Source organism: Sus scrofa, chromosome 2 (assembly GCF_054392235.1).
Source record: "Sus scrofa isolate SSC_HxYL_T2T_F1_AM1 chromosome 2, Sscrofa_HxYL_maternal_Yorkshire_Landrace_v2.0, whole genome shotgun sequence".
Taxonomy (NCBI): domain Eukaryota; kingdom Metazoa; phylum Chordata; class Mammalia; order Artiodactyla; family Suidae; genus Sus; species Sus scrofa.
In genome coordinates, this window is record NC_139384.1 from 61,910,210 (window position 1) to 61,935,238 (window position 25,029).

Below are 25,029 nucleotides of genomic sequence, written 5' to 3' on the forward strand. Positions count from 1 at the left end.
TTTTTACCTATAGTATAATGTCATTGGTGAGGATGATAGTTTTAGGGCTCTGTTTTCAATTTGGGTTCCTTTTATTTCTTCTCTAATTGCCATGGCTAGGTCTTACAAAAGTATGATAAATAAAAGTGATGAGAGTGGATATCCTGTGTTGTTCCTGATATTAGCAGACATGTTTTGCATTTTTCACTACTAAGAATAATGTTAGTTGTGTGTTTATGATATATAACTTTTATTATGTTGGGCTGGGCTTCCCCTAAACCCACTTTATGGAGAGTTTTTATCAGAAATGGGTGCTAAATTTTATCAAAATATATTCAGATTGTAATTTTCAGATTGTTGATGAGGTGTATTGTACTGATTGACTTGCAGATACTGAAGAATCCTTGCATCTCTGGGATAAGCCTCACTTAATCATGGTGTATGATCTTTTTAATATATAATTGGATTCTGTTTGATAATAGTTCTTGAGAATATTTGCATCTAGGTTCATCAGTGATATTGGCCTGTAATTGTGTGTGCGTGTGTGTGTGTGTGTGTGTGTGTGTGTGTTATCTTGTTCAGTTTTGGTATCAGAAATGGGGGCCTCATAAAACGAGCTGTGGACTGTTCGTTCTGAAATCCTTTGGCTGGTTTTCAGAAGAAGAGTCATTAACTCTTTTCTGAATGTTTGATAGAATTTCCCTATGTAGACATCAGGTACTGGACTTTTGTTTTAAGTAAGTTTTTTTTTTATCATATTTTCAATTTCAGCACTTGTGATTGGTCTATTCATATTTTCTAATTTTTTCTTGGTTCAGTCTTGATAGTTTGTACATTTGTAAGAAGCTGTCCATTTCTTTCAGGTTGGCCATTTTATTGGCAAATAGTTGTGTATAGTAATGTCTTATGATCCTTTGTATTTCTGTGATGTCAGTTGTAACTTCTCCTTTTTCATTTCTAATTGTATTGATTTGAACCCCCAAAATTTATCAATTTTTTTGGTCTTTTCAATGAACCAACTTTTGTCATTTACCTCCTCTGCTCTTTTATCTCTATTTTATTTATTTCTTTTTTGATCTTTCTGATTTTTTTTTCCTTCTAATTTTAGGCTTTGTCTGTTCTTTCTCTAGATTTTCTTTCTTTGGATGTTTATGTTGTTTAATTGAGCTTTTTCTTATTTCCTGGATAAGTTTAAATTGTTATAAACTTCCCTCCTTAACTGCTTTTGATGTGTTCTACAGGTTTCTTTTTTATTTTTATTTTATTTTATTTTATTTTTTTGTCTTTTTAGGACTGTACTTGCGGCATATGGAAATTCCCAGGCTAGAGGTCAAATTAGAGCTGCAGCTGCTTTCCAATGCTACAGCCACAGAAATGCAGTATACAAAACACTTCTTTGACCTACGCCACAGTTCATGGCAATGGCAGGGATTGAACCCACTTCCTCATGGATACTAGTCAGGTTCATTACCACTAAGCCACAATGGACACTCCCCATAGGTTTTGGATCAACGTAAATCCACTGTCATTTGTTTTTAGGTATATTTTGATTTACTCTTTGATTTCTTTAGTGTTCCATTTGTTGTTTAGGAGCATATCATTCAGCTTCCAGGAGTTTGTGTTTTTTGCTAATTTTTTTCCCTTGCAGTTGATTTCTGGTCTCATATTTTGGTCAGAGGAAATGTTGGAAATGATTTCTTTTTTTTTCTTACTTTTTAAAATTATAGTTGATTTAAAATGTTCCTTCGATTTCTGCTGTACAGCAAAGTGACCTAGCCAAACACACACATACGTTCTATTTTTTTAATACTATCTTCCATCATGTTCTAACCAAAGAGACTGGGAGTATTTCACCTATTTAAAATTTATCAAGACTTGATCTGTGGCCCATGTTGTGATCTATCCTGTAGAATGTTCCATCTTCACTTGAGAAGAATATATATTCTGCTACTGTGGCATGGGTTGCTCTATAAATATCAGTTACATCTGTCTGGTCTTGTGTATCATTTAAGGCCTGTGTTTGCATGTTGATTTTCTGTTTGGATGATCTTGAAGTGGGATGCTAAAGTCCTCCTCTATTATTCTGTTGCTGTCATAATCCTCCTTTAATGGCTCTTAGCAGTTGCCTCATTTTTATATTGTGGTTCTCAAATGCTGGGTGCATATATGTTTAAAATTTTGATATATTCTTGGATTGATCTTTTGATCATAATGTAGTGTGTTTCTTTGTCTCTTATGAACTTTGTTATCTTATTAAAGTCTATTTTGTCTGATATGAGTATTGCAATTCCAGTTTTTCTTTTTTACTTTTTTTCTTTTGCATGGAATAACTTCTTCCATCCCCTCACTTTAAGTCTGTGTGTTTACTTAGGCCTGAATTGGTTCGTTTGAAAGCAGCATATATATGGAACTTGTTTTTGTATCTATTCATCAGTCTGTATATTTTGGTTCAGAATTTAATCTGTTTACATTCAAGGTCATTATGGATACCTATGTATTTATTGTCATTTTCTTAGTTGTTTTGGATTGTTTCTTTGGCTCTTTCTTCTTTCCTTCCTCTTTTGTTTTATTCTCTTGGCATTTTCTGACTATCTTTAGTATTATATTTGGATTGCATCTTCTTTATCTCTGTGTCTATTATAGGGGATACCATAGATATTTCCTATCTAGTAGTGGGGGAAGCCCAGTCCTAGAACTATATCTGGACAACTGATGGGCATAACCAGGCTGATGCTAGCCTATTGGTGGGTGGGTTGGGGTCTCCTAAGGTAGTCTGTGGAGCGTAGGTTGTCCTAGGTCTGTTTTCTATCCACTGGTGGGTGAGTCTGGGATCCAGAGTATTCTGGGGATGGTGCCTGCCTACTGGTGGGTGCAAAGGTGTCACAAAATCTCTGGCTGAAAGGCCAAGGTTATCCCAGTTCTAGTGCCCGTGTACTGGTGTGAGGTGATGTTTCCTGGACCAGGTCCTGGGCCATCTGTTGGACAGAGCTATGTCTAGATGTAACTCTTGGCTCAGAGGGTCTTAAGGCAGCATGTCTACTGATGGTTGGAGCTCAGTTAATTGCCTACAGGAGGTATACCAGTACTGGTACTTTCAGGATGTTGGGTAAAGGTGAGACTAATAATTTAGAAAAGTGTTCCAAAATTTTCTTTGCCAGCATCAGTGTCCATTGGGTAGAATAAGTGCCCCAAAATAGCTGATGCTAGTGTCTCTATCCCCAAGGCGAGTTCCAGTTGCCTTATTCCACTATGGGAGATTATTGAGGATCAGCATTTAAGCTAGATCCAGGCTTCTTTCAAATCACTGCTTCTACCCTAGGTCCTAGAACATGTCAGATTTGTTGTACCCCCTTTAAATGTTGAGTCTCTTTTCCATAGGTTTCTAGGTCTTCTTAAAATTAGCACCACAGGCCTTCAAAGTTAAATATTCTGAGGGCTCACCTTCCTGGGGCAGGACCACCACCAGGCTGTGGTGCCCAATAAGGGGCTCAGACTCTTACTTTGCTACTTTAGTAGAACCTCTGCAATTGTAATTATTCTCCCGTTTGTGTGTCATCCAGTCAGGAATGTGTGTTTTGGCTACACCATTACTCTGCTCTTCCTCCCCATCTTCTGTGGTCCCTTCTTTATACCTTTAGTTGTGGGAGGTCATTTATCATTTGTTCTCGTCTTTTACATAAATAGTTGTCCTATAAATAGCTATAACTTTGTTATGCCCCTGAGAGAAAGTGAGCTCAGGGTCTTCATAATCCACCTTTTTTGTAACTCTGGATCCTTCTTTCTTATTTTGCTCTCTTCACTTGTGACTTGAACTGTATCCTTATCATGATGTTTGTATTCTTTTTTTGCTTTTATGTGTTTGTATCTACTACAGACTTCTGGTTTATAGTTGCCATGTGGCATATATAACTATAGCTATAACTAACTAATTCTCTATCTATCTATCTATCTATCTATCTATCTATCTATCTATCTATCATCTATCTATCTTTCTATCTATCATCATCATCTATCTATACACATATACTCTATTGAGTATTTCCTTTAGTCTCTAATTAGATTTTTCTTTTCCTAGTTTTTATATTTCTACTTGCAGCCTTTTATTTTCTTCTTAGAGAAGACCCATAACATTTCTTGTAAAGCCAGTTTAATGGTACTTGTCTGTAAAATTCTATCTTACAGATATCTTACAGTTGTTTATTTGGGATTTTTGGGTTTTCTGAGGTGAGTTACATTTCTATAAAATTCTCAAAATTGCTTTTGCTGTGTCCCATAGGGTTTGGATCATCATTATTCATTGTCATTTTTCTCTAGGGATTTTCTGAGTTCCTCTATGATTTCTTCAGTCATCCATTGTTGTTTAGTATCATACTGTTTACCTTCTATGTGTTGGTATTTTTTGAGGTTTTTTTCTTGTGATTGATTTCTAGTCTCATAGTGTGGTGGTTAGAAAAAATGCTTGCTATTATTTCAATTTGCTTAAATTTACTGAAGCTTGATTTGTTACCCAAGATGTGATCTATCCTGGATAATGTTCTATGTGCACTTGAGAAGAATGTGTATTCTGCTGTTTCAGATGCAATCGTTTTATATATATATATATATATATATATATATATATATATATATATATTTGGTGAAATGTGTCATTCAAAGTCTGTGTTTCTTGACTAATTTTTCTGCTTGGATGAACTGTCTATTGATTTAAATGAGGTGTTGATGTCCCCCATTATTATTGTCTTACTGTTGATTTATCCTTTTATATCTGTTAGCAGTTGTCTTATACATTGCGATGCTCACATGTTGAGTGCATATATGTATTTACAATTCTTATATCTTCTTCTTGGTTGATACTTTGATCATTAGGTAATGTCCTTCTTTGTCTCATAACATTCTTTATTTTGAAATGTATTTTTCTGATATGAATATTGCTACTACAGCTTTCTTTTGATTCCTATTTTCATGGAATATCTTCTTTCATTCCCTCACTTTCAGTCTGTATGGATACCTAGATCTGAAATGGGTCTTTTGTAAGTATATATATATATTCAGCCAGTCTAAGTTTTTGATTAGTACATTTAATCTATTTACATTCAAGGTAATTATTGATATGTATGTCCTTATTGTAATTTTCTTAGTTAATTTTCTTAGTTGTTTTGGGTTTGTTATTGTTGGACTTTTTCTTTCCTTCCTCTTGTGTAATTTTCCCTTTGATTTGATGACTAGTTTTCATGTTGTATTAAAGTTGTTTTTGTTTTTTTTTTTGAACATGCTTATTGTAGGTTTTTTGCTTTGTGGTTCCCATGACGTTTTGATATAGCATTCTCTTTACATTCTTTTTTTTTTCTTTTTAGTCGCTGGTTTCTTAATTTCAAATGCATTTTCAATATTCTATGTTAATTCTATTCTCAGAATTACTGGCTTTGATGTCATATTTGTCTGTGGATGATATACTACTTTATTTTATGTTTGTCTTACTAGAGAGCTTTCCTCCATTCATAATTTTCTTCTTTTCTATTTGCATTTTTTTATCGACTTAGAGAATTTTTTTAGCATTTGTAGTAGACCTAGTTTTGTGGTGCTGAATTATTTTAGCTTTTGCTTGTCTGTAAATCTTTTGATATTTCCATCAAATCTGAATGAGAGTTTTGCTGAGTAGAGTGTTCTTGGTTGAATTTTTCCCCTTTCATCACTTTAAACATATTATAGCAATCTCTCATGGCCTGTTGAGCTTTTGCTGAAAAATTAGCTGATAAACTTATGGGGATTCTCTTGTATGTTTTTTTTTGTTGCTTTTAATATTTTTATTGGTATTTAATTTTTGTCAGTTTGATTAATATGTGCCTTGATGTGTTTCTTCTTGTGGTTATCTTGTGTGTGTGACTCTCTATGCTTCCTTGACTTGAGAGAGTGTTTACTTTCCCATATTAGGGACATTTTAAGCTATAATATCTTCAAATATTTTCTCAGCCCCTTTATTTCCCTCTCTTCTCTTTCTTGGACCCCTATAATGAAAATATTGGTACAATTAATTCTGTCTTAGATCTTTTATTGACTGTCCTCTTTTTTTCCATTTTTTATTCTTTTATGTTTCAATGATATCCATTGCTCTGTACTCTACATTACTTATCCATTCTCCTACTTCAGTTACTATTCTGTTATTGATTCCTTTCAGTGCATTTTTTTTATTTCAGATATTGTATTGTTCATCTTTTTGTTTACTCTTTAAATCTCTCAGATCTTTGTTAAGTATTTCCTGTAACTTCTTGATCTGTGCATTTATTTTTCCAATGTCTTGGATCATCTTTGCTGATATTATTATATATTTTTTTCAGAGGGATTACCTATTTCCTCTTCACTTAGTTGTTTTTGTGTGTTTTTTATCTTGTGCCCTTGTCTGAAAAAATTTCTCTGTCATGTCATTTTGTCTATCTTTTCTATTTTTTTCTCTTCTCCATAGGTTGCAGATTTCAGTTCCTCTTGCTTCTAATATCTGCTCTCTAGTGGGTTAGACCATTCCAGGGTTTTATGCAGGCTTCCTAGGTGGAGGGAATGATATCCTCTATTGGTGGTTGAGCTGTGTCTTTTTCCTCCAGTGGTCATGTCCTTCATATCTTTACCATGGTTTGTGTTTAGAGGTGGCTGTCAACTCAGTATGACTTTAGGCAGCCTATCTTGTTTTAATATTTTTTGTCACAGCACAGTTTTTAGTTTGGATTCATGCCATTTCTTTCGTCAGTATGTGCAGGCCATTATCCCCGTAATGGAAGATGTGACTCATGTTGTGGTGACTAGAGCCTGAACTGGATATTTTTCTGGGCCCTCTATTTCTCTGTGTTTTTCACAGCCCTGTTAGGGGCAGGATATGTTCCCTAGTTGATAGATAGAAGCCCCCAGATATGTTTCGCAGCTATTTCTGATCTGCAATGTATTGTAGGAGAAATTGCAGCACTTAACCCTGGGAGAGGAGCCTCTGAATATTGATTGCTCCACTGTAGCTGTTCATCTGTGAATGTGCTCTGCTGAATCATTGTTCACCCATTGTGCAGGCTTGCAAATTACACTGTTACCACTGTTCTCAGCACCACCTTAATCGAGTATGTTGGATATTGGCCTTGGTGTTTCTCAGAAAATTTTTCACCTGGCTACCAGCACTGATTAACTGAGATCAGGGCCCAGGGATGCAGTATTTGTGTTCATGGGCTCATTGTTGCAGATATGGAATCAGTACTAGCTCTTTCCTTGTCCAACCCCTGATGTGTGTGCAGGTACAATGCCCACAGCTACTAAAGCCAGTCCATTTTCAGCTGTGGGAAGACTCATTGTCCATTCAGGTATTCCACCTATATTAAATTTATAAGGCCAGCAGTGGATGTATAAATGGGTGCTTCATGCAGCTGAGAGGAGAGGTTTCAGCTCTTATTTGTTAATCAAAGAGCCTCAGGACTTAGCTGTGATTTCACCTCCACCTCTGTGTATGTACAATCCACATGCAGATGATCACTCCTGAGGTAATAGCTGCAAAGGTGGGTGAGACAGCAAGTTGCTGCTTTGGAGGAAGTAGATCCATAGCAGGCAGGGCAAGGATGATTGTGCTGGGGGAATGGGGCATGGCAACAATTGGCCATGCAAGTGTCTTTTCAGGTGGGAGGGATTGGGGTTGTGATAAGGGGGCACAGCCTAGCTCAATCAGGTACATCTAGAGCTTGTAGAGTCAGGGGCCTGCGTGGGAAAGGAGGCTATAATGGTGGTCCCACACCCCACACATTAGCTAATAATTGTGCTTAGCTTCTGTGTGGCCCAGGGCTCCTCTCTAAATATACTTTGTGCAACACTTTTCCTTTCCCCTCCTTCAGGCTGTGTAGCAAAGCTAACAAGCAATTCTATCCCAGGTCTGTTCTGCAAACTCCATTCTCCAGCACTCAGTATGCCAGACACGTGTCTTGAGTTTGGAAGCACAGGACAGTTGCTCAGATCCTCTATGTACGATTTATTTTGTCCTGCCTGACACAGGCCAGCTGTTTTTCTTTCCTCTGAGCAACTAAAGCTGCTTTTCTGTCCCAGCTGGTCTCCCTACTAGTGAGAGGACTCCCCCAAGTACAGCTGCTTCTTCTCTCCTTCAGATCCTTCCCTTGTGCACAGGTCCCAAACTGGTTCTGCATCATTGCTTTTTTGCTTTTTTTATTTTTTTATTTTTTTGGTCTTAAATCCTACCCAGTGTTATGCAGATCCTTTTTGTCCTTTCAGCTGTATTACTGGGAAGATGTGAACTCCATGTGCTCCTACTCTGCCATCTTTTTTGGGGTGATTGGTTTTTAATGTCAGTTCTGTTGGTGGAGTGTGAGTCCCTGAATCTCCTATTCCATCATTTGGCTTATGCCCCTTTTGGATAGTATTCTTAAGTCCAACACCTTCACTATTTGGCCATGCTGGTTCAGGTTATGGATGCTATTCTTAGTAGAACAGAGTAAGGGATGATTTCACCTGACAGCACCTGAGGAAATGCTCACAAGGGATGAGGGAGAATTCAACACAGATAACATGGGAAGCAACTTACAGGTAAAGAGAAAAAAAATCCAAGAAAAGTGGGCTCCTAGGCATGGATATACTGAGATGGAACAACTCAGAGTACACAATAAAGAGAGCATTTATTTATTTTATTAGATTATAGTTGATTTACAGTTTTCTATCAATTTCTTCCATGCAGCAGAGTGACCCAATCATATATATACTTATACATATGACCCAATCATACATAATATATATATGCTTTCTTTTTCTCATTACATTTTCTATCATAATCTACTCCAAGTAATTGAATATAGTTCCCTGTGCTGTACAATAACTACCCACTGCCCATCTAATATCAAATGTAATAGTTTGCATCTACCAACCCCAAATTTCTTGTCTATCCCACTACCCTCCACCCCCACACTCAGCAGGGACAATTCCCACCCAGTTGGTGATCTATTTCTGTTTTGTAGCTAGGATCATTTGTGCCATATTTTAGATTATAGGTGATCTTGTAAAGTATTTGCCATTCTCTTTCTGACTTACCTCAGTATGAAAATCTATAATTATATTTATGTTGCTGCAATGGCATTATTTTGTTCTTTTTATGGCTGAGGAGTATTCCATGCTTATATGTAACACATCTGAATCAATCCTTCTGTTGATAAGTATTTAGGTTGTTTACATGCCTTAGCTATTGTGAACAGTGCTCAATGAACACAGGGATGAATGTGTTTTTTTTTTTTTGAACGAAATTTTTGTCCATATATATGTCCAGGAGTGGGATTGCTGGATAGTATGTTAGTTCTATATTTTGTTCTCTCAGAAAACACCATATTGTGTTCCATAGTTTTTGTAACAGTTTACATTCCTACCAAAGTGTAGGAGGGTTCTTTTTTCTCCTTACTCTCTCTAGCATTTTTTATTTGTTGATGTGTTAATGATGGCCATTCTAACTGATGTGAGATGCTGCTTCATTGTAATTTTAATTTGAATTCCTTTAATAATTAGTGATGTTGAGCATTGTTTTTATGTGCCTATTGGACAATAATATGTCTTCTTTGGAGAAATGTTTATTTAGGTCTTCTGCCCATTTTGCAATTGGGTTGTTGTTTTGTTGCTGTTCAGTTGTATGAGATGTTTGTATATTTTGGAGATAAGGCCCTTGTCTGTTGCATCATTTGCAAAGATTTTCTCCCATTCTATGGACTGTCTTTTTTTTTTTAATGCTTATCTTTGTCATACAAAATCTTTTGAGATTGATTAGGTTCCAATCATGTGTATCTGCTTTTATTTTCCTTATTATAAGGAGCAGATCAAAAAAGTTGTTGCTATGATTCACATCAAAGTGTATACTGCCTGATTTCCTCTAAGAATATCTGGTCTTTAATACATTTTGGGTATATTTTTGTGTATGGTGTTAGAGAATGTTGTAATTTCATTCTTTTACCTGTGGCTGTCCAGTTTTCCCAGCACCACATACTGAAGAGTCTCTTTCTTCCATTGTATATTCTTGCCTCCTTTGTCATAGATTAGTTGGCCATAGGTGCTTGGGCTTATTTCTGGGCATTCTATCCTGTTTAATTGAATTATATTCCTGTTTTTTGCTAGGAACACACTTTTTTATTATTATTTTATTTTATTTTATTTTTTTCCTGCTGTACAGCATGGGGATCAAGTTATTCTTACATGTTTACATTTTTCCCCACCCTTTGTTCTGTTGCAATATGAGTATCTAGACAAAGTTCTCAATGCTACTCAGCAGGAGCTCCTTGTAAATCTATTCTAAGTTGTATCTGATAACCCCAAGCTCCCAATCCCTCCCACTCCCTCCCTCTCCCGTCAGGCAACCACAAGTCTATTCTCCAAGTCCATGATTTTCTTTTCTGTGGAGATGTTCATTTATGCTGGATATTAGATTCCAGTTATAAGTGATATCTGCCAGAGTCCAGTTCCAGCAGCCAGGGTACCCCTCCGGGGATGGACAGTGTTGGCAAAGCACACAGAGACAGCCTCTTTGTTCCTTCTTTCAGGGCGCTGGACTGCTCAAATTTTATTAGCATAGATAACAGTTTATATAGGCAGCTTAATTGTAACTTACATCACAGCGCTTAGATCATATTCTTGAAGGTTAAATTTTAGACTACATGGTAAAGTAGATATACATTGTGTTCTAAGAATTTTAATTAAAAATAATGGATACAATGTATCATGTAAAATTATAATGGGTACAAAACGTTATGTGGAAAAATCATTATATGAAAATAAGGCAATTCAGTATAAAACGTCTTGTGGTTACTCTTAGCAAGCACTACCCATTATTGTTTTAAGCTAATCTTTAACAACTAGAAAGGTCACAAGCACAAGAATTTAACATTTACAAAAACTCATTTTTTACGTTAAAGCTTGGGGTACTAACTTCAAAGTGTTATGCTCAGGGGACAGTATGAGAAAATATTTTTTATATTAAAGCAACTTAATTTCATAAAACTAAAAAGCCCCCTACAAAACTTATTAAAAGCAACAATATTATTTTTTCCATCAAGAATAATATATGTCTAACCTATTCTAACCTATTGTACTCTCCACAATTACCTAACTCTAAAAACTATTTTTACTTGTAACAAACCAATAAACACTTTGTTTTTGCTTGCATTAGATCTGAATAGGGAGAATTTCACCAAGGTGAAAGTCTTACTATTTTATTACTGTTCCAATTTTATTGAATCAAAAAACAATATAGAAAAATAACAAAGAATAACAAATTACAGAAAAGGCTGAGTAATAAGTAAATAACAGGAAAGACTGAGTTTTGAAAGAAGCAATTTTTATTCTTGCACTATTGTGCAAAACCCTTATTTTGTTATTGTTGCCATTGTTGTTGGGTTAGCAGGTGAGCCTCATTATTTTTAGAACTTGCCCTTGGAACTATGCTTCCAGGTAAGGCCCTTTCATTATTTCTAAACCTGCCCTCAGAACTGTGCCAGCAGGTAGGCTTATTTTCCTCAGTTAGGAACCCTACTTTGGAACTGTGCCATCAGGCTAGTTCCCTTCCTTGGCCTCCTGTATCTCCTCAGCTCCCCACAGATATCATATGGTATTTGTCATACATTTCACTCAATATGAGAGTCTCTAGTTCCATCCATGTTGCTGCAAATTGCATTATGTCATTCCTTTTTATGGCTGAGTAGTATTCCATTGTATATATATACCACATCTTCCTAATACAATCATCTATCAATGGTCATTTGAGTTATTTCCAAGTCCTGGCTATTGTGAATAGTGCTGCAATGAACATGCGGGTGCATGTGTCTCTTTTAAGTAGAGTTTTGTCTGGATATATGCCCAAGAGTGGGATTTTGGGGTCATATGGAAGATCTATGTATAGGTTTCTAAGGTATCTCCAAACTGTTCTCCATAGTGGCTGTACCAGTTTACATTCCCACCACCAGTGCAGGAGGGTTCCTTTTTCTCCATAACCACTCCAACACTTGTTATTTGTGGACTTATTAATGATGGCCATTCTGACTGGTGTGAGGTGGTATCTCATGGTAGTTTTGATTTGCATTTCTCTTATAATCAGCGATGTTGAGCCTTTTTTCAGGTGTTTGCTGGCTATCTGCATATCTTCCTTGGAGAACAGTCTATTCAGGTCTTTTACCCATTTTTCCATTGGTTGATTGGCTTTTTTGCTGTTGAGTTGTATAAGTTGCTTATATATTCTGGAGATTAAGCCCATGTCTGTTGCATCGTTTGACACTATTTTGTCCCATTCTGAAAGTTGTCTTTTTGTTTTCTTTTGGGTTTCCTTTGCTGTGCAAAAGCTTTTCAGTTTGATGAGGTCCCATGGGTTTATTTTTGCTCTAATTTCTATTGCTTTGGGAGACTGACCTGAGAAAATATTCATGAGGTTGATGTCAGAGAGTGTTTTGCCTATGTTTTCTTCTAGGAGTTTGATGGTGTCCTGTCGCTTACTTAAGTCTTTCAGCCATTTAGAGTTTACTTTTGTGCATGGTGTGAGGGTGTGTTCTAGTCGCATTGCTTTGCATGCAGCTGTCCAGGTTTCCCAGCAATGCTTGCTGAATAGACTTTCTTTTTCCCATTTTATGTTCTTGCCTCCCTTGTCAAAGACCAACTGACCATAGGTGTCAGGGTTTATTTCTGTGTTCTCTATTCTGTTCCATTGGTCTGTCTGTCTGTTTTGATACCAGTACCACACTGTTTTGATGTCTGTGGCTTTGTAGTATTTCTTGAAGTCTGAGAGAGTTATGCCTCCTGCTTGGTTTTTGTTCCTCAGGGTTGCTTTGGCGATTCTGGGTCTTTTGTGGTTCCATATGAATGTTTGGATTGTTTGTTCTAGTTCTGTGAAGAATGTCCTGGGTAATTTGATAGGGATTGCATTGAATCTGTAGCTTGCTTTGGGTAGTATGGCCATTTTTACAATATTGATTTTTCCAATCCAGGAACATGAAATATCTTTCCATTTCTTTACATCTTCTTTGATTTCTTTGATTAAAGTTTTTTAGTTCTCAGTATATATGTCCTTTACCGCCTTGGTGAGGTGTATTCCTAGGTATTTGATTTTGTGAGGTGCAATTTGAAAAGGTATCGTATTTTTGTATTCTTTTTCTAATGTTTCATTGCTGGTATACGGAAATGCAACTGACTTCTGAATGTTAATCTTACATCCAGCTGCTTTGCTGAATTTGTTGATCAGTTCAAAGAGTTTTTGGGTTGAGTCCTAAGGGTTTTCTATGTATAGTATCATGTCGTCTGCGTACAGTGACAGTTTGATCTCTTCTCTTCCTATATGGATGCCTTTTATTTCTTTTGTTTGTCTAATTACTGTGGCTAGGGCTTCCAAAACTATGTTGAATAACAGTGGTGAGAGTGGGCATCTTTGTCTTTTCCCAGATTTGAGTAAGGCTTTCAGCTTTTCTCCAATGAGTATTAAATTTGCTGTGGGTTTGTCATAAATTGCTTTTGTTATGTTAAGGAATGTTCCCTCTATACCCACTTTGGCAAGGGTCTGGATCATGAAGGGATGTTGGAGATTGATTTGCATATGTTGAACCATCCTTGTGAACCTGGGATGAACCCTACCTGGTTATGGTGTATGATCTTTTTGATATGTTGTTGGATTCGGTTGGCTAAAATTTTGTTGAGAATTTTTGCATCTATATTCAGCAAAGATATTGGCCGATAGTTTTCTTTTTTGGTGTTATCTTTTTTGGTGTTATCTTTGGTTTTGGAATTGGAATAAGATAGTTTTCTTTTTTGGTGTTTTCTTTGGTTTTGGAATTAGGGTGTCTTTGGGAGTATTCCTTCTTCTTCAACCTTTTGAAAGAGTTTAAGGAGGATGGGCACCAGATCCTCTTTATATGTTTGATGGAATTTGCCTGTGAAGCCCTCTGGTCCTGGACTTTTATTTGTAGGGAGTGTTTTTAATGATTTCTTTAATTTCATTTCTAGTGATGGGTCTGTTCAGTTGGTCTGTTTCTGCTTGCTTCAGTTTTGGCAGGCTGTAAGATTCTAGAAAATTGTCCATTTCTTCCAGATTTTCAAATTTGTTGGCATACAGTTGTTCATGGTATTCTCTCATGTTTTTTTTTTTAATTTTTTTAAAATTTCCATTCTGATTTCTCCTTTTTCATTTCTAATTTTGTTTATTTGGGTTCTTTCTCTCCTCTTTTTAGTGAGTCTGGCCAGGGGTTTGTCAATTTTGTGTACCTTTTCAAGAACCAGCTGTTGGTTTTATTCATTTTCTCTATTGTTTTTTGAGTCTCTATTTTATTGATTTCTTCATTGGTCTTTATAATTTGCTTCCTTCTGCTGACCCCAGGTCTTTTTTGTTCTTCTTTTTCTAGTTCGTTTAGGTGGAGGGTTAAGTTGTCAATTTGGGATCTTTCTTCTTTTTTGAGAAAGGCCTGTATCGCTATAAATTTCCCTCTGAGCACTGCATTCGCAGCATCCCATAGATTTTGAGAGGTTGTGTCTTCATTATCATTTGTTTCAAGGTAGTTTTTAATTTCCTTCTTGATTTCCTCCTTGACCCATTGGTTTTTTAGTAGCATGTTGTTTAGTCTCCATGCAGTAGGTTTTTTCTCTTTCCTTTTCCCATGGTTGATTTCTAATTTCATGGCATTGTGGTCAGAGAAGGTACTTGAAATAATTTTTATGCTCCTAAATTTGTTGAGATTAGCTTTGTGTCCTACTATGTGGTTGAATTTTGAGAATTAGCTTTGTCCTAATATGTGGTCGATTCTTGAGAATGTTCCATGTGCACTTGAGAAGAATGTGTATTCTGATTTTTTCGAATGCAGTGTGCTGAAGATATCAATTAAGTCTAACTTTTCTATTGTTTCCTTTAGGATCTCTGTTGCTTTATTGGTTTTCTGTCTAGAGGATCTGTCCATTGGTGTGAGGGCGGTATTAAAGTCTCCTACTATGATTGTATTCCCATCAATTTCTCCCTTTATGTCTGTTAATATTTGTTGTATGTATCTGGGTGCTCCTATATTTGCGGCATATATGTTGATGATAGTAACATCCTCTCCTTGGATGGATTCCTTATCATTAAATAGTGTCCTTCTTTGTCTTTCTTTATGCCTTTTGTTTTAAAGTCTATTTTGTCTGATATGTGTAGTGCAACTCCTGCTTTTCTGTCATGTCTATTGGCATGAAATATTTTTCCCACCCTTTCACGTTCAATCTATATGTATCCTTTGTCCTAAGGCGAGTTTCTTGTAGGCAGCATATTGAAGGCTTTTGCCTTTTTATCCATTCAGCCACTCTGTGTCTTTTGATTGGGGCATTCAGTCCATTGACATTTAAGGTGATAATTGATAGATGATTATGTATTGCCATTTTGAACCTTGTGTTCCAGTTGATTCTATGGTTCTCCATTCTTTCTTTCTTTTTTTTTTTTTTGGTTGGATGGTCTCCAATTATTATCTGTTTGAGTTTTTTTTTCATTTTGTTCGTATGCAATGTTTGATTTTGGCTTTTGGTTGCCCTGTTTTTTAAGAATGCTAACCACTTCCTATAATTGTGTGTTTTGGCCTGATGGTCCTGTAGGTTCAAACACTTTATTACTATACTAAAATTAAGAAGAGAGACAAACAAACAAAAAAGGGTCTATTTATTTCCTTACTTCCCTTGCCCACATTTTATGATTTTGATGACTCTTTTTTTTTCTTTTTAATGTTATTTTGTTTGAAACATGTTCATGATTAAATCTGTATGTTGGCTTATTTGAGTGACTGCTCTCTAATTGTGGTTTCCTCAATCCTAGTTCTTCCTCTTTTTTTATTTTTCCTCCCTTTCTTTCCTTCCTTTCTTTTTGGTTTAGAGAAGCCCTTTCAGTGTTTCTTTTAGCCTGGGTTTTGTATTGCTGCATTCTTTTAGCTTTTGTGTGTTGGAAAAAAATTTTATTTCCCCTTCTATTTTAAATGATATTCTTGCTGGATAGAGTAGTCTAGGTTGCATATTTTTTCCTTTTAGCACTTTAAATATCTCTTGCCATTCCCTCCTGGCCTGTAGAGTTTCTGCAGAGAAAGTTATTCTGTCACATATCCTTATGGGGGTTCCCTTGTAGGTAACATTCTGCTTTTCTCTTGCTGCCTTTAGGATCCTCTCTTTATCACTGACTTTTGCCATTGTTATTATAATGTGTCTTGGTGTGGGTCTATTTAGGTTCAAATTGTTTGGGGCCCTCTGTGCTTCCTGTATCTTGAACTCAGTATCCTTTAGATTTGGGAAGTTCCCAGTGATAACTTCTTCAAATATATTTTCCATTCCCTTATCTTTTTCTGCTCCTTCTGCAATTCCTATTATGTGTAGATTGGCCTGCTTTCTATTATCCCATAGGTCTCTTATATTGCTTTCATGTTTTTTGATTTGGTTTTCTGTCTGTTGACCGGATTGGGTGATTTCCATTATGCTATCTTCCCTATCACTGATTCATTCTTCTGTATTATTCATTCTGGTTTTTACTGCCCGTAGTTGAGTTTGTATCTCTGCAAATGAATGTTCTCGTTTTTCTTGGCTCCTCCTTCTATTTTCTAGTTCCTTTCTGAGGGTGTCTGCATTACTGTTCATATCTTCTCTTAATTCCTTCAGTATTTTCACTATTTCTCTTTTGAACTCCAGGTCTGTCAGGCTGCAGAGTTCTGTTTCATTGTTTGCTGCTTTAGGTGAGTTCTCCAGTTCGTTTAACTGGGGGTGGTTTCTCAGCTTCTTTATCTTGCTTGTTGTTTTCTTTTTCCTGGTAGAATTGTATTCTCTGTGGCTGGGCAGTGTTTGCCTTGGCACTGCTGTGGAATGTTTCCTGAGGGCTGGCATTGTTGGTCCATCTTCTTTGTGGCAGCATGGCTTTTCTGGAGGGTGGGTGGTGCTGACAGGGTCTTTCTGAAGCAAAGGAGGACTTCCTGAGGGCAGACAGGACTGGAAGTTCTGCACCAGGATGGAAGCTGATTTCACTGGGCTAGGCAGAGCTTGCTCTGGTGTTTTTGGGCTGTGGAGCTCTTGCAGGGGGCTGGTGGTGCTAGGCAGCATTCCACAGAACTGCAGCACCCCCCGAGGGCTGGAGTGTCTAGCTGGGCTGCTGCAAACCCAAGAGGCTCTTCCCCAGGGCAGCCCATCTCAGGACTGTCCAAGAATGTATGCAGAACTTTTCATGGCCTGGCTGAGCTTTTTATAGCTTTTTTGGGCCATGAGGGCTCTTGCAGTGGGCTGGTGGTGCTGGGCAGCTGTTCTGCAGGAGTGCAGCACCCCCCCCCCCCCCCGAGGGCTGGATTCACTAGCTGTGCTGCTGTGAACCCAAGAATCTCTTCCCCAGGCAGCCCGACTTGTAAGGACTGCCTGAGAATTTAGGCATATTTTTCATGGCCAAGCCAAGCTTGTTCTAGTTTTTCTAGTCTGCAGGCCTTTTCCTGGGTTCTGGTGGTGTTTTTGGTGTTGCTCCATGGGGATGTAGCCCCTCCAGAGGGCAAGCAGACCATGGCAGGGAAAGCCACTGCAGTGGTAGGCTTCTGGCAATTTTTGAGGCCAGCCCTCTGGAAGGGCAGTCAGCCCCATGTCCGGCACATTCGTGAGGGGTAGGGGGTTCGGGGATGCACTGGGAAGCATAGCTTTCTGATAGCTGGTGGGCCAGTGAGCTCACTGTGGCATGGGGAGTATTCTATGGGGGCCCACCCCTTCTTCTCTCCCCTCCCCAACACTGGCACCTTGTCTCTCCTGCAAATCCAACACTTCTCCTAGGTTCCCTCTGATGTGGCTTTCCACTTCCCAGCCCTTAGTGTATTGCTCCCTCCCCCCATGATGCTCTGCTTTCTAGTCTCCCAGGCAGTCTCTGCCCTGTCTTACCTGACAGACCAGTTCCTAGACCCCCCAAACAGTCTCCACACCCCAGCCTGTCCCGTTCCCAGGGACTAACCTCTGGAGACAAGGTCTCATTGCCTAGCCCCCACCCAAACATCTCAATTTTTGGTGACTGTGCCAGTAGTTCAGATGATCTGTTTGGTTCTCGCTCTGCTTTTCAGTACTCTGACTTACTGCTGCACTCTTCTCTGCATCTGGAGATTCGACAATTAGGTTGATCTTTCCATCGAGTAGGTGACTTTCCAGGGTGTGGGATCCCTTTCTCCTCCACAGTTCCCTTTCAAGAACACCTGTCCAGTTTGGATTCACCTTCTCTCACTCTCTTTTCTCTTGTTTTACCCAGTTATGTCACGGGATTCTTGCTGTTATTCGAGTTTAGGTTCTTCTGCCAGTGATTAATTGCTGTTCTGTGGAAGTTGTTTAACCTATAGATGTGTTTTTTTTTTGTTGTTGTGTTTGTGGGAGAGGGCGAGCGTGTCCCCCTACTCTTCCACCATCTTGACTCCCTACCTGGAACATAACTTTTTGATGATTGTAGCTTTATAATATGGTCTGAAGTCTGGGAGCCTGATTCCTCTAGTTGTATTTTTCTTTTTCAAAATTTTGGATATTCTAGGATTTGGGTTTCCATGCACATTTTATTTTTATCTTTGTTCTTTATTATTATATTAAAGTATATTTGATTTTAAAATTTCAGGTTCTGTTGTACTACAAAGAGACTCAATAACACAAATTTCCCTGTGCTGTACAGTAGGATCCCAACTCAAAGCTTTTGCATAGCAAAGGAAACCATTGAAAAAAGAAAAGACAACCCATAGAATGGGATAAAATCTTTGCCAGCAATGGAGCAGACAAGGACGTAATCTCCAAAATATACAAAGAACTCATGCAACTCAACAACAAAAAAGCAACACAATTGAAAAATGGGCAGAAGACCTAAAAAACATTTCTCTGTAGAAGACATACAGAGGACCAACAGGCATATGAAATAATGGTCAACCTCACTAATTATTAGAGAAATTCAAATTCAAATTACTATGAGGTAGCACCTCACAACAGTTAGAATGGCCATCATTAACAAGTCAACAAATAACCAATGCTGGAGAGAGTGTGGAGGAAAAGATACCCTCCTCCACTGTTGGTGGGAATTAAATTTGGTACAACCACTATGGAAAACAGTATTGAGGTACCTCAGGAAACTAAATATAGAGTTACCATATAATCCAGCAATTACACTGCTGGGCATATATCCAGACAAAACTTTCATTAAAAAGGTACATGGATACCTATGTTCATAGCAGCACTATTCACAATAGCCAAGAAATGGAAACCATCTATATTTCCATCGATAGATGGATGCATTAAGAACATGTGAGATATATATATATATCAGCCATAAAAAGACAAACTAATGCCATTTGCAGCAACATGGATGTATCTAGAAACTCTCATACTAAGTAAGCCAGAATGATAAAGACAAATCTGTTGAATCTAAAATATGGAACAGATGATCCTATCTAAAACAACAAAGAAGCAAATATAAAACAGAAACAGATCATGGCCAAGAAGAGTAGACTTGGGTTTCCCAAGGGAAACAATATTGATTCTTTCAATCCAAGAGGGTGCTATATATTTCCATCTGTTTGTGTCATCTTTGATTTCTTTCATCGGTGTCTTATAGTTTTAAGACTACAGATCTTTTGTCTCTTCAGCTAGATTCCTAGGCATTTTATTTTATTATTTTATTTTATTTTATTTTATTTTATTTAATTTATTTTATTTTATTTTATTTATTTTATTTTATTTTATTTTATTACTTTATTTTATAGATGCAGTGGTAAATGATATGGTTTCCTTAATTTCTCTGTCTGATTTCTCATTGTTAGTATATAGAAATTCAATTGATTACCTTGTATTAATTTTGTATCCTGTTATCCTACCAAATTCATTGATAGGCTCTAACAGTTTTTTAGTAACAGCTTTAGAATTTTCTAGGTATAGGATTTGTCATCTGCAAAGTGATACTTTAACTTCTTTTCCTATTTGGATGCATTGTATTTCTTTTTCTTCTCTGATTGCTGTGGCTAGAACTTCCAAAACTATGTTGAATAATAGTAGTGAAAATGGACAACCTTGTTTTGTTCCTGATCTTAGCAGAACTGCTTTGAGTGTTTCACAATTGAGAATGATGTTAGCTGTGGGTTTGTCATATGTGCCATTTATTATGTTGAGGTAAGTCTACTCTATGTGCTTTCTCTGGAGAGTTTTTATCAGAAATGGGTGTTGAATTTTGTTAAGAGCTTTTTCTGAAACTATTGAGATGATCATATATTTATTTTTATTAAAGCATAGTTGGTTTACAATATTTCTTCATCTTCTATTGTACAGCAAAATGACCCAGTAACACTCAGTCCCCTGTGATGTACATATGTTTTTTATATTTTAGTGTTTTGGTGTATCACTCTGATTGATTTGCAGATATTGAAGAATCCTTGCATTCCTGGGATAATTCCCACTTTATGGTGTAAACCCCTTTTAATATATATTTAGATTTGGTTTACTAATATTTGCCAAGGATTTTTGTATCTATATTTGTCAGTGATATCAGGCTGTAATTTTTTTTGTCTTTTTATCTTTTCTATGGCCACTCCCACAGCATATGGAGTTCCCAGGCTAGGGGTCTAACTGGAGCTGTAGCTGCCAGTCTACACCAGAGCCACAGCAACACAAGATCCAAGCCGTGTCTGCAACCTACACCATAGCTCACCACAATGCTGGATCATTAACCCATTGAGCAAGGCCAGGGATTGAACCCACAGCCTCATGATTCCTAGTCGGATTCGTTAATCACTGCGCCATGATGGTAACTCCTGTAATTTTCTTTTTTAATGATATCTTTATCTGGCTTTGGTGGAAGTGTGATAGGGTTCTCATAAAAATGAGCTTGGGAGTGTTCTTACTTCCACATCCACCTATAATTAAAAAAAAAATTCTATATGTTTAACTTTCATACCTGTACAGCATTCAGATATCCTTCTAAACTTTACTTCACTTTAATTATACATATATGATTCATGTGGATTTTTTGAAATATTAAAATAAATAACTAAACCAAATTGATAAGTGATAAAGTCTATGAGAGGAGTATAAATGAAGCATTATGATATCTCAGATGCATGGGAAGGTTTTAATGATTGAAGGTAGAGAAAATCTTTGTGCAGTTTTCATTTGACTTGAATATTGAGGGACTAATAGCATTTACACAGAAACCAAAGGAGTAAATTCACAGCAAGTAAATAATATTAAGGAAGTTATGAAGGACACATGTAGAGTCCTGCTTGATGGTAGCTCAAGATTTGGGGGGTAATAACATTCAATAGCAGGTGAGCTCCAGTAAAGATCTGATTCTGATTCCTGGTGTTAGGGCTTACTTATGACACATGATCAGATAGATACCTGACTCAGTGCTTTTATATACTGAAAAATGTTCAACATTATGGTCAGGACCCAGATGGCACTGATAAATGTGAATTTCCTTTCCATGGACACACAAAGTCACACACAAACAGTCTTCAACTACAGAACATGTGAGGGGAGGAATATAGTATTATTTTTTTCCAGTTTAATAAAGGCAATTTGGGGGAGGAAGTATAATGAAGCTTTATTCAGCTTGAGCAGTGCACAAAATGGGTTCCCAGTGTTGTGAGCCATGATCATGGGTTTTGTTTGATTTTTGTGTTTGGTAACTCTTTTAGCTGCTCTGAAACATGTTAGTCTTCTCTTGAATGGTTTTATATTTTTAGGAAAATAAATATGAGTTGTGTGACCTTTTAGACTTAGTCATTTGGAGTCTCGTAAAACCAAACACAGTTGACTAATACATCTCAAGTCAAAAGGCTATTTGCCTTATTGTTTGATTTGCTCAACTAATTTATCTTTGTTAATCATTGCTTATAAACTCACAGTCAGTAAAGTATACACATGATATACTATACCTGCAATTGCCCATAAGCCCATAAATATTTCAAAATAATTTTTTGGATTTTTTTAAGTGAGCTCATAAATCTGAGATTATTTTTGAGAACATAATATTTAAAATCAATTCTGGGTCAAGTTCTGACTCTGAGGTTTATGTTCCACAGCATATTTATTTTCTGAAAGCTAGATTTGTTTTTAAAAAGATAAAACATTTTAAATAAATATCAAATAAGATATAATTTTAAACTGGAAAATATATTTTTAAACTACAAATGTACAATATTCTTACTAAAAGGTATATTACTTTTTAATAGATGCAGCAACTAAATAGCACACATGTTCAATTCCCATGTGTACCATGAGTGGAAAGTCACAATTTAACTGGCAAAGACAAATGAAAAGAGAAAATAAAAACAGATGACAAAGTGTTGGGTTCTGAGAGTGCCTTTAAAAAAGTGTATTTCCAGGGAAGATTTGATTCCAAGTGCGGGTAATATGAATAAATAAGAATATTGAAAATCCCTCTTTATTTCCCCAGCCATGTTAGTTTTTATGTTTGTTCAACACTACAAAGGCCTGAAGAACAGATATTTATCTTAATCCCCTAATGAAGACTCTGATGATGTAATTTTCCTTTTTTTTTCCTCCTGAATTGAAACTTTATTGCTCTGGCTTTGGAATGATAAAAGCGGCTTCACTTGGCTGGTGTGACTCATACTTACTCTCTGAAGGGGCAGAGAAGACCTAATGGAAGGTATGGGCTGTATACACTTCCTGGGATATGGCTTTTTAATCTATCTCCTCAGAACTTTATAATGGTACAAACATAATAAGGAAAAAATAGTATGATTTTTGTTGCTCTCTCTAATTTAATTATGACTTTAGATTTTCTGAAGTCACAGATTTTTTCCCCTAGGTACACTACATTATACTTTGCTTCACATATCCATGGGTTTCAGAAACTACTTGATTTTTCCTCTGCAAATTTCTATAACCTGGTGTGCATCTACTGACCCAAATTTGTCTTTCATGGGGTCTGAGCTTTCCATAGCCTAGAACTTAAATCAAACCATAAATTAAAGAATTATAGGAAAATTAGATCAAGCATAACTCAAGCAATTCAATTTGGGAAATTAAAAAATTGAAATATTAAGGCAAGGCAGTTGTTAAGCAAAACTGATGATTCATATTTGGGGACAATTTTACTAGTTTTCTAAGAAAACTGATATACAAGACTGGAGGAATCACTAGGTTGCATTATAGCTTTGTGGGTTTAGCACAACTGCTTCATCCAGTTCAGTTAACTCAGATTGCTCATTTATTCACTGCGCATGGAATATATAATATTTTAGACACTGTTTTGGGATAATATATGGCATCAGAAAAACAAAAATATTAATTGTTAATTCATTTCCATGAAATAATTTCCATTAAGGACATCTGCAAATTTTGTTTTTGTGATTTCCTGTAAAAATCATTTATCTGCATTTTGTACTTTAAATTTCTTAGACTTTCCTTGAGGGTTGTGAAGGGGACAAACCAGCACACTCCTAGAGTAAAAACAACAACTTTTTCTTTATTCCTCAGGTGAGAACTGTAACCAAGACCATGTACTCGTGGTATCAAAATTCACAGAATCAAACATCAAATGTTGATTTTATCCTTGTGGGGCTCTTTGGTGAAACCAGACACTCCATCCTCCTCTACACTGTGGTCTTCATCTTCTTCTTGATGGCCCTAGCTGGGAACACCCTCCTCCTCATCCTGATCCATGTGGAGCCCCGCCTGCACACCCCCATGTACTTCTTCATTAGCCAGCTCTCCCTCATAGACCTTCTGTACATATCTGTGACTGTGCCCAAGATGCTCATGAGCCAGGTGACAGGAGATCATAAAATTTCTCCCTCAGGTTGTGGGATCCAGATGTTCTTCTATCTGACCCTCGCTGGAGCTGAGTCTTTCCTTCTGTCTGCCATGGCCTATGACCGATATGCTGCCATTTGCAGACCCCTCCATTACCCACTGCTGATGAACCAGAGGGTCTGTGAATGCCTTGTGTCTGGATGCTGGTTTCTAGGAATGGTTGATGGTTTGTTACTCACTCCCATCACTATGAGCTTCGCCTTTTGTCATTCCAGAAAAGTCCTGAGCTTTTTCTGTGAGGTTCCTGCCTTGCTGAAGCTCTCTTGTTCTGACATCTCCCTCTACAAGATGCTCATGTACCTGTGCTGTGTTCTTATGCTTCTCATCCCCACCATGGTAATCTCAAGTTCATATGCCCTCATCCTGCACCTCATCCATAGAATTAATTCAACCAAGGGCCACAGGAAGGCCTTTGCCACCTGCTCCTCCCACATGATTGTAGTGCTTCTCTTCTTCGGTGCTGGCATCTACACCTATATGCTTCCTGGTTCTTACCATACAGTTGAGCAGGACATGATAGTCTCAGCCTTTTACACCATCATCACCCCTGTACTGAACCCTGTCATTTACAGCCTCCACAATAAAGATGTCACAGGGGCTCTGAGAAGCAGGATGTGATCAGTGCTGAGGATTAGAAGCACTGTCTTATTATCCTTTTATATTATTTATCTCCTCCCTATTTTTCCTCTTCTTTGTCCACTGGTTCTAAGGTCCCTAAAACTGAGTCCAATCATAACTTTCTTTTGTCTTATGCATGTGGAATTTCTTCTCCATTTTGTTTACACATCATAATTTATTTCCTTATATTTAATGATCTTATATTGCTTTTATCTGTGAGGTCATAGTTGATATAAAGGAAAGTACAGATAGTGCCATTTATTTTATCTCTAATCAAAGGTTTATTGGTCATGTTAGTATGAGACATGAGTGTGGGTGTCTTAATCTTAAATGTGACTTATCGAGAAGAGTTTAGATTTAAGTATAATACTGGAAGAACTATTGGTGGTTTTCTTGATTTTCAATAACTCTTAACTCATAGTTCATATGTGGCAACTACAAAGTTTCAATGAGTGTTATTATATCACAGTGAGAACAAATGAATGCATTTTTTTCCCAGTGCTGAAAGTGACATTCATAGTGTGAATACTAATGTTTTCAATAACTATTTGACTATCAAAACTACTTGGACCAAATACCAATTCACATTTAATGTCCAGAGAAAAAATAGATCCATCTAAGTTCAAAGATCATACATGT

General features: G+C 37.0%; 1 protein-coding gene across 1 annotated transcript; it reads left to right on the forward strand.

Moving 5' to 3' along the window:
- Positions 1-23,457: 23,457 nt before the first annotated feature.
- Positions 23,458-24,390, forward strand: LOC100516252 (olfactory receptor 2T3-like). The gene has a single exon (XM_021085065.1). The coding sequence runs from the start codon at positions 23,458-23,460 to the stop codon at positions 24,388-24,390; it is 933 nt and encodes a 310-aa protein (XP_020940724.1).
- Positions 24,391-25,029: the final 639 nt, after the last annotated feature.